General features: G+C 38.2%; 1 protein-coding gene across 1 annotated transcript in view; it reads left to right on the top strand.

Moving 5' to 3' along the window:
* Window positions 1-225: 225 nt before the first annotated feature.
* dip2ba (disco-interacting protein 2 homolog Ba) overlaps window positions 226-10,686 on the top strand; it is a 57,271-nt gene continuing 46,810 nt past the window's right edge. Inside the window, exon 1 of the mRNA XM_081386233.1 lies at window positions 226-492. Within this exon, the coding sequence (XP_081242359.1) occupies window positions 408-492 (85 nt within the window). The 5' untranslated portion in view covers window positions 226-407. The remainder of the gene's footprint in view (window positions 493-10,686) is intronic.

Here is a 10,686-nt window from a genome sequence, read left to right as displayed (position 1 = left end):
ATGATTTCCATATTCAAATATATATAATATTTATTTTATTCTAAAGAATACCATAGTACATGTTCAAAAATCACGTCACTCACATCTTCTGTCGTGTTGTCGCTAGAGGGCGCATGCGTGTCGTCTCGAGGTGTGTGTGTGTGTGTGTGTGTGTGTGTGTGTGTGTGTGTGTGTGTGTGTGTGTGTTTGGGGGTGTCGTTGATCTCACACACAGGAGGTAAACGCGATCACGTGACCGCACAGTGCAGTTGGCGTTGGTGAGTTCTCACAGCATGGCGGAAGGAGTAGTTGTCCGGATGGATTGTTACTCACCTTTTAATTCATGTCTTCTGTCTTGACGGGAGGATTTTTGCCTTTCAAAACGCATTTCTTCACACTTAAAACAACTTAAGCGCATTCTCACTACGATGGCAGACCGCGGTGTGGATTTGGCAGCTCTACCGAAAGAGGTTAGAGAGCAGTTGGCGGAGTTGGAGCTCGAGCTGTCTGAAGGTAAGAGATGGAGTTATTACCTTAACCTTAATAATGTTTAATAATATTAACCTACTATTTAAACCCCATGGTCGTATGGCGCTAAAACAGTCACATATATACTCTCAAGCAGACAGTGTCTACTGCTTTGTGTTGGTGTTTGAAGGTCCTCTGTTTCCCCTCAGAGAATTTTTTGAAAGAGGTTGTGTTTCAAAAACTTGCGAGCTGTCTACCTAGACAGAATGTCTGGATGCCTAAAATGCCGTTTCTAACGCATCTGATGCCCAGACATGCTGTCTAGGTAGACAGCTCGACGGGTTTCTAGACACCGCCAGAGTGTGTTGAAAGAAATTATGATTTTCCACCATCAAATATGCTTTTAATCTCGTGTAAATGAAAGACTCGAACTAGAAGAACATTGTTGCTGAATCCAGCCGTTTGTTTCACCTCGAGACTGAGACTATTGTTTGTTCAGTGATCTAGACCTCAAAGAAAAGAGAGCCCTTGACAGTTTAGCTAGACACAATACCGTAGTACAGAGACTGTCAGTAAGGCAGATCGAGTTCATTTGGTTTTGGATGTTGATTGATTGTATGCTACGATCGCTGTTCTTCTCAAAGCCCTTTGTTTTCATTTTGGAGACGTTTTTAAAGGGGCATCACTTTTTGCTATACGAGTGTGTCTGTTCTTTAAAGCAATAAATCAGTGACAGCACTGATCTACTTCTTGATGTCCTGTTACCACACAGACACGCCACGCCTTCTCTGTAGACACTTCCTCTCACCTTTTACTCAATATTATAAAATGGTGATTATCCAATCCAACCATAGTTTATCTTGTAAACTATATTTGATGTGAAGATGCATTTTTCCCACTACACTATGGGTTATACAGACCCTTAGTCAGCTCATTATTTAAAAAAGCCAAGGACTATGTTACATTATCACACAATACATATTTCTTATCACTATATTGGCTAGATTATAAATAGTTCTACATATCTCTATCACAAATCTCCTACAGTACCTTTCAGCCAGACATTAAAATCGTTTGTTGCACAGCTAGCCTTGGATTATGATCCCTTACTTAATATCTTTGAGACCATACATAGTACCATATTGAGTGCTATTGTATCTTAAAGGGTTAATTCACCCAAAAATGAAAAATCTGTCAGTAATTACTCACCCTTGTGTTTTTCCAACCCCGTAAGACTTTCGTTCATCTTTGGAACACAAATTAAGATATTTTTGAGTAAATCTGAGAGCTGGATCACTCCTCCATAGGCTTCTATGGGATCGAAACTTGCCGGCCCAGAAAGTTAGAAAATACAATGTTTAAAATAGTCCAAGTGACTACAGTGGCTCAACCATAAGTTTAATACTTTCGAGCGCAAAACCCCCCAAAAATAACGACTTTATTCACCTCTGACGTGAGTTCACGTGGTGTAACAGCGCAGTGCTTGTGTGTTGTACGTCACACGCATCACACACATGACCAGCGTCGGCCAATAGTGAGCCTACGTGCTGACGTACAACACAGAAGTGCTGCGCTATTACACTACGTGAACTCACTTCGAGGCCCATACTGAAGAAAATGAATAGTAGAATAAAGTCGTTATTATTTTTTTTCGCACAAAAAGTATTCTCGTCGTTTCTCGTCGCCCTTTAAAGAGGCCTTTTAGTGATGCTAAATGTTTAGCTGTGTTACCAATATGATATTAATCACATTATTAATATACTTTTTTTTTTTACAATATTATTTGTTTAATAATAATAACAATAATATAAAATGATAGTAAAAATAGTGTTTTATCAGAAATATCAGCAATTTGTCCATTCACAGGGTTTAGAAGTTCATTCAATGTTCATCACAGCTATGGTGTTTCATGCGCCGTCATGCATCTTCTCACCGCCGTGTCATCTGTCTGTGAAAGACGGTGCCGTTCGACTCATTCACTCAGTCAGAGAGCACTATGTGGGGGAGATGTGTCAGTTTTCAGCTTAGTAATAGTGTTACACAACTGGAAGTGTGTGGGCCATACTCTCAAACAACTTGTTGATGTGTGCAGCTCCAGGCTGCTTATCAAGAAAACCAGCCATAGACACTGTAACTGGAGTAACACAACATTTTATGACTGTATGATGAAATACTATAAATTATGGACAATATAATTACTGATGACCATTGAGCCAAGTTTTTTTTTTTTTTTTTCATCCAGCCACACTATAAAATATCTGCTGAGTGCAAAAGAATGTAATGGAATATTTTACCCCAAAATGAAGGTTTACTCAACAAGTCATACGAATGCAAGTCAAATTGTTTGGGTGAACTATCTTTTAAACCACTGTTTTGCATGTGATCTAGAGGTCTGTGACTTTTGAGAGTGTGTGAAAATAACACGAAAGCTCTTACAACTGTGTGTTTCGTTTAAGGGTTTTAGTGCCCTTGGGGCAGGTGAGTGATCTGGAGTGTTTGGTCAATTGGAGGGTGGTTGCAGGCTCACCCCCTCACCCCCTCCCCCCCTCCTCCCATAGGAGCAGCTGCCAGTTACGGCTGTCGCCTCCCCGGACGGTCACCTCCCCACTAGCGCGTCACACTCCTGTCCTTGCTCTCCTCTGCTTGCGCCATCCCTTTCTCTCTCTTTCTAGTTCTGGGGCTGACTAGTTCTTGCAGATATGACTCAAATGAATCACCACTCCCTGACCAATCAAAATACACCTTAATTCAGCACAAGCACTTTAATCATCTTATTTATACCAGTCAGATACAAGTTATGTCGATATTTGATTGTGTGTGTTAATTTTTACATTCAAATGACTTTTTCCAATATGTACTCACTTAAAGGGATAGGCCTAGTTCCAAAAATGCAAAGTTTTGTCATCTCTCATGTCATCCCATGCCATTCCAAACCCATGAGACTTTCATTCATCTTTGAAACACAAATGAAGATATTTTTAATGAAATCTGAAAGTCTATTTATCAAACTCTCACGGCTCGAAACGTTCATAAAGAGATCTTAAAAGAAATCCAGACGAATCATACTTGAGCTTATGTTTTACCAAATATGAGTGCTCCATGTACGTTTGCTGATCAAAATATGTGAATAAAATGCTTAATTAAATCTGGTCATCATATAAAGTGTTTGTTTCTCTTCAGAAGAGGTGAGCTTGATTCATAAAATTGATTTATTTTATAATTTCTTTAGTCTTTCTGAATGCCTTGAAGCATCATGAGTGAATAGACTTTTAGTGGAGGGACAGAAATTTCACAGATTTCTTTAAAAATATCTTTGTGTTCATAAAATGAAAAAGTCTTTTGGGTTTGGAATGACATGAGGTTGAAATGATGACTCTTTTTATTTTTGGGTGAACCCTTTAAAGTTATTCTTTAAAAATTAGAGTAATTTAATCTTCAGGAACTTTTAAAATGAATGTGCATTGTTCATACTGTACATTGTAATATTGTGATGCCTAAATTTAATTGTAGATGCCCAAATAAATTTAATATTGTGATGCCCACAAATATATTTTAATTGTTTTTGTGTTTTTCTTCGGAATGAATGTAGACAAAATTGTCACAATTGGCCATTTTTGGTTATCAGCCATAATGTGAAAATAATTAATGACTTATCACTATAGAGTGGTGCAGGTATGACATCACTTTGTAGGCCAATAGCGCGAAAGCGTGTTAGTGTTTTAGCATTTCCGGTTTCATCATCCCAAAGTCAATTTTGGTTAAAAGGCTTTAAGGCCTGTGGTGAACACAAGCTCAAAACACTTTAACGTTTTATTCTACGACATAAAATATATCAGTATGACTATGACCCCACGTGTGAATTTTTTTACATTTTATTTTTATAAGCCGTTATGTGTTTTGAAAAAGGCGGTTTCAAACAAGTGGCTAAATGGTACTACAGACTCAGAGGCAGTTGTGGACATGAAACGTCATCATGGAAGCTTAGTGATGGCGATGTTGAATTCGCGGGACCGTGGTGTAGTTCTTTTATAGCCTATCTATAGCTCTTTACTTCTGCATTTAGGCTTCACAATTCATAAAAGTTGTTCATCTGTGAATGATAATTATCTTGATGGACAAAACGTGTAAGTAGCATAAACTTTTGTTGATCACAGACCTTGTTTTTAGCGATAATCCAAAAGCCTATGGGAAAATCCTTTTGGGTTTTTATCGAGGGAACCAGTGTGATGCTAACTGCCGGTTGGCCTACTACGTGACATCATATCTGCACCATTATTGGCCAGAATTGCAGTATCTCTAATCTGCTAGTTGTTTGTTCAGCGACTAGTTGACTGTTATGACCTGTTCTGTTCCTAAAACCCATTTCCCCCCCACCACTTGAAACTAGGGCTGCAACGACACGTCGACATAATCGATTATGTAGCCTAGTCGATTTGCATGCGGAGTAGGCTATGTCAATTCGTCGTTACGGTTGAGTATCGTTTGAATTTTAACGATTCCAATTTCGATTCTGCTTATCGATTCCAATTCTTTTTGATTCCTAATTTCGATTCCAATAAGGTATAAAAAACAACAACATAGATATCATTCACATTTAGTCCTATTGCAAAACATTTAATTGTAGCTGAATATCAAAAATCATCAGGCTAGAACACTTACGCAAGGCCTGTTTGTTCCCCAATGATGGCCATGCTGAAAATCAGCCATTATTACAAAACTATCGAGCCCAATCTAAAGTGTGGGAATTTTTTCAACAGAGACCGAATAAAATGGTGCTCTGCACGTCTGTGAAACTGAAATTGCATAGGCCTACCACAGCAGCAACTTCTATGCAGGAGCATCTGAAGAAAACATCCAGTGGATCTCTTTTCACTTCTTATTAGAACCACTTGTACTCTAACAAGTAGCTATAAATGTTTAAATCTATTAATTCAACAGATTGGCTTATTATCTGACATCCAAATGGAAATCTCTAGCATGAATCTCATGAATGTCTGGACAAATCCTGGAAAGCTCATGGAAAAGTTCTGAAAATGCACTGGTCCGAAAAGGAGTTTATGCTGTTGTCATGTTTTGCCTTTAATTCTGGATCCATGTGTGGTTTCCACAAGGGCACATGTTGACCTTGGAGGGTAGAAATATTTCCCATTGCCATGCTCTGCCGGGGCTTTTTACAGTGAAAAAAGTCTTTCCAAATGATCTCCTACATAATGACCCAATTCTGCAGGATTGTAGTGATCAGAGTAACAATAAGCACCATTGAGCTGATCTGGACTGTGGTGGTTCTGATCTGAACTGGCATTTGAGGCTTTCAACTGAAACCTTTGTGTCCCAAATGAGCAGACGAGATATGGACACAGTCTGGCAGAGAGAGAGAGAGAGAGAGAGAGAGAGAGTATTTATGTGTGTGTGTGTGTGTCGGTGTGTGTTTGTGCATGTGTGTGTGTGCTTGCATCCACTCTATGGCTTCCTCACCAAACAAGGCATCTCCTCAACATCTGTGATAATAGATATAAACAAAAATTAACACCTTGATAATCTCTGTTATCCGAGTGAGACCCTAATTATAATTCTTCTGTCTATAGTTGTACACCTTGTAATAAACCAATGCTGTCATCTGTGAGTCATGTGAAGGTGTTGCAGGAAGTCGAGTGCAGCCTGAATCTGCTCTTGAGTGTGTGCCACTCTTTGTCTATCCGGCTTAACGCGGAATTGAACTCGAACAATAAAAAATCATTCAAGCTCCTGGTGACGTTGTTCAGAAGATCCTTAGCACTGTAATCTCTTCTAAATAGCTTATTGTTCTTTTAAAGAACAAAGGAAATGATCCTGCTATGCAACCTCACGTTCTGAGCAGCATGGACGGCTCCCATTCCATGCCATCTTATTAAATTACTTCAGTTACTTTAGGGGGAGTTCTTTTAAGATGCAGGATTGTTAGAGGCCTCTGTGGATGGCTGTGATGTGGAGTTAATGTGTGCAGTTTGTAAGTATTGATTGCTGTTCTAAAGAGGGTTGAGTTCAGGCTGTCAGCAGTGTGGAGACTCAATGTTTTACTGCTGCCATCCTGATGGAGGGGTGCATGTTATTGCCAGAGCCTTCCTATCTAGGGCTCTGAATGACCGAACATGGACTGAACCCTGTTAATTTTTGCTCTGAGTCATTCTCTCTTTCTCTCTCTCGGTTAAGCTGTCCTCTGACCATTAAGGGAAGCCACAGACATCTATTTTTGCAATTAAGTTGTTCCCCTTTTTCTTCTGTTGTTTTGTGTATCTTATTAAATTGTTCCAAGCGAGACTGAGAAATGTTGTTTCCTGCTGATCACGAAAAACAGTCGTGTCACATTTGAGTAAAAACAAAACATTTTCATAACAATTAAGTGCTATTATTCTGTCAATTCTCAGTTATCTACTTCAGTGTGGTCAAAATATGTATTTTTATTTATAATTTAATATAATCATAAATATTTGTATCACCTTTAATGAATGCTTTAATTTACTATATTTTAAAATAAAACACAAAATAATGTTAAAGAAAGAAAATTATGAAAATAATAATGTAAAAAATCTTGTTGCACTAAAAATAGGCCTAATTTCCTTTATGCAAATGTTATTTCTTTTCTTTTGACTTTGGGGTTGGAATTTGACTCAGAAATGAGATTCACTCTGAAGTTGAGTGAATTCATTTAAGCTCCTCATTTAAAACATTAAGACATGATTTTCCGTAATGCTGCTTTGAAACGTCATGGCTTGTGAAAAGTGCTATACAAATAAAAATGACTTTACAATATGGTCATTAGACTATAGGCAGTTTTTGTGTGGCTGAGACTATTTGCGTGCGTATATACCCTGACCACATGAGTAGACCGTCACAGTTCCTCTTTTCTGTAAAGGACCCTTTGTTACACATTCTGTGGTTTGTCACAGGCTACTTGTTACGTATACAAATTCTTAGCTTACTGAATTTGGCCAAACTTAAATCTATGTGAATTTTATTTCATTTTATATCAAAATACCAAACCAAGTTTCATTTATTTGCTATAAGGATCAAGTAAAACAAGTTTTTAAACTATAAAACAATACATACACATATAGCCTACAGTTCACATGAAGGTAAAAAAAGTGTTGGACACTTTTGAACGTTTTGGACACATTTGCTTACAAATTCCATTTGTTTTGATATTTCATATCTAATGCAGACAATTAGTGTGGCTTAAGTGTCCCAAAGTGTCCAAGCCCCTTTTTGGGGCCACTGTATGTGACCAAGTGCTACCAAGGTTTGCATGCTTGTCAAACTTAACCTCCAATCTGTCCGCAAGAACGACCTCACGGGAATCAAACACAAAGTGCTTTCTTCGTGGGAGCATCGTATTTATACAGAGTGCTAAGCATAGACAGATGGGACATGATCAGATGTCCAGGCTTCACACAGATTCCCTTTCCCTCAAACAAAAGCCCGGAGCCTCTTCTCCTGGTACTGGGCCCACTGGGTCTGCTCCCTCAGCGTGGGTTGTATAAGGAATCGGTCCAGGCTGCCCTTGGCTGTGAATGGTTAATGTTACATCGCTGTTGTCTTAAAGGGTGCTGAGCCTGAATTATTAACATGCCTTCATTAAATACCATGAGGCTTTGCTTGTATCTCCCTTTACTGGCACTATGTGAACCAGGGTGTGTACGGGGGAAGTGCTGTCACATATTCCATAAGTGAAAGTTAGTGTTGTGGTATGACGCTGCCAAGGGAACACTCATAACTCGCAACACAATGTGCCATCCATGAACAGGATGTGGTCTCCTTACAGAAATGATATCTCAAAATATACCCTTTCCTTAGTTGTTTGAAATAAGAATTGCTAGAGCCGTGGCATAGCAGTTGGCACACAAGCTTGACATGTTATGTCATGGTACTCATGAAGGTAATGTTAGGGGTCAGTTAAATATATAATATTTATTTATTTTTTGGAGAGAAATACATTTTTCAGCAAGGATGTATTAAATTGGTCAATTTACTGTAAAGACATTTATAATGTTACAAAAAACTCTGTAGTATTCTACTTCAAATAAATGCAGTTCCTTTGAATTTTCTATTGATTAAAGAGTCCAAATTATCAGTTTCTACAAAAATATTAAGCAGCACAACTCATATTTATTAGAATGATTTCTGAAGGATGATATAACACTGAAGACTAGAGTAATGCTGCTGAAAATTCAGCTTTGCTGTCACAGGAGTAAATTACATTTAAAAATAATTTAAAATAGAAAACAGTTATTTTTAAATGTAATAGCATTTCACAATACTGCTGTTTCATTGTATTTTTGATCAAATAAACGCAGTCTTAAGCATATGAGCATAAGAGTTCTTTCAAAAACAGTAAAAAATCTCATGGACCCCAAACTTTTGATTGATAGTGTATTCCTCAGAATTCTGCAATTTTCCTACAAAATCAGTGCAAAAACATCTACAGAGGCCTGTATATTATCACACACTTTTTCAGCAACGTGTCAGTGAGTCACGCATTGAATCAATGCCATTGGTCTCTATTAAGTGAAGCATCAGCTTCAGAGTTACCCATGCGACGCAATGCTGGTCAGCTGAGCCTTGAAAAGTGGAGCTCAAAGTTAAAAAATAATTAACACCTTGTTTCATTACATCTATCTTTTTTTTATCAGCATTTTTGAACGTGTTTATTGAGTGAACAGTTTAAAGGCCCCTTGAAATCAAAGTTTAAGTTTTTTAGCTTTTAGTTGGAATATGTTAAGCTTAAGGTTATGAATAAGCTGTTTTTTTCCAAACCAATGACAAAATTCGCATTTAGGAGATATAAGCAATCAAAACTTACAGTCCCACACTTCCGCTAATATGGATCACGGATTTTTATGACGTCACCGCAGACTTCAGCTTCTCATCACATCTTCTGTCTAATCAAATGCTCTCTAGAATCTAAAGCGTCCCGCTCCTTCTGCTATAAATACCACCTGGCCAAAGCGACCATCGTTGACACATCGCGGAGCAATATGGGTTTTTGCCTGGCTCGATATTGTCCCGACCACTTTTTGAAACATCTTGCAGCACGGATGTACATAATACTAATAAATAAAACATCTCAAATTAACTAGCAGGGAATTCATTTTGTTCATTTATCAAATAAGAGGCGTTCTAGCGCTGAAATGTGTTGTCTTTTAAATCAAGCTGCCGAGCTTGTTGCCCGGCTATCAGTTGCATGGATACAGTGTCTTAACTCGGACACGCTCTTCAATCTATCGCCGTTGTGGAAACTCTCTATTCGTTCCGCTGAAATCACAAAACAAAGTGCACACAAACGTGTCCCTGACTGATATACAACCACTGATTAACATATTCGGTTTTGATGAGAAAAAAACGATACGGTAACGTAAAAAAACGATACAAGTGTGGATTAGAACCCAGAACCTCTGACACGCTTGGCAAAAAAAAAGTTCTGCTACTAGCCCATGAAAGCACACAAAGTGATTTTGCGGATCTATGGATTTATTCACGTGAAAATTCTCGGCACTAACAATATATGTTAGTAGATCTCATTAAATGGCAAATTAAACCCAATGTACTATCGAAATTGATTTTTGGCCATCGTAATGTTATTTTTCCAAAAATTGTTATTGTACACATATATTGTACATATCTTAGCATTGATTCTATAGCAACCTCCTTTCCCCCACACCCCACACACTTGTCCCACCTACTTTTTAAATCAAAATTACGCCACTGGTTAGAGATGCGTGTTCGGTTGCTTCGAGTTTTATTCCGTTTTTAATTCCCTACTGTACATTGGACTAGTAATGAAATGGCTAGAATTTCACACCTCTATTGAATCCAATGTATCATCAGCGCTCGGATTCGATTCCATGGTGCTACCTTAGCTTCCTGTTTCAGTAGATAGGACGTCAACGCATCATACAAAGCTGCGCGTTCCAAGGCACTTCAGTGGACCTTTAATGACTCACTCAAAGACAGTCTGTTGCCGTAACAATGTAACTACGCGCTGAGTGACAGCCTTTCAATGCACAGAGATGCTGTTTAGTTTCCGTTACATTGGTTACTGAAAATGTCCTCGTTTTTGTGCATGCTGACCACATTGTAACACTTATTTATATAGCAACAAATAAATATAAATAAATCAAAATAAATAAATAAATAGTGATTAATACCGCGTATATTGCGCTATTGAGCCACTCAAAATTACCGCAAGGGAAATTCCTTCACCGC

The sequence above is a fragment of the Scardinius erythrophthalmus genome (assembly GCF_964197995.2).
Source record: "Scardinius erythrophthalmus genome assembly, chromosome: 15".
Classification (NCBI taxonomy): Eukaryota; Metazoa; Chordata; class Actinopteri; order Cypriniformes; family Leuciscidae; genus Scardinius; species Scardinius erythrophthalmus.
This window is presented reverse-complemented; position numbering and strand designations above follow the sequence as displayed.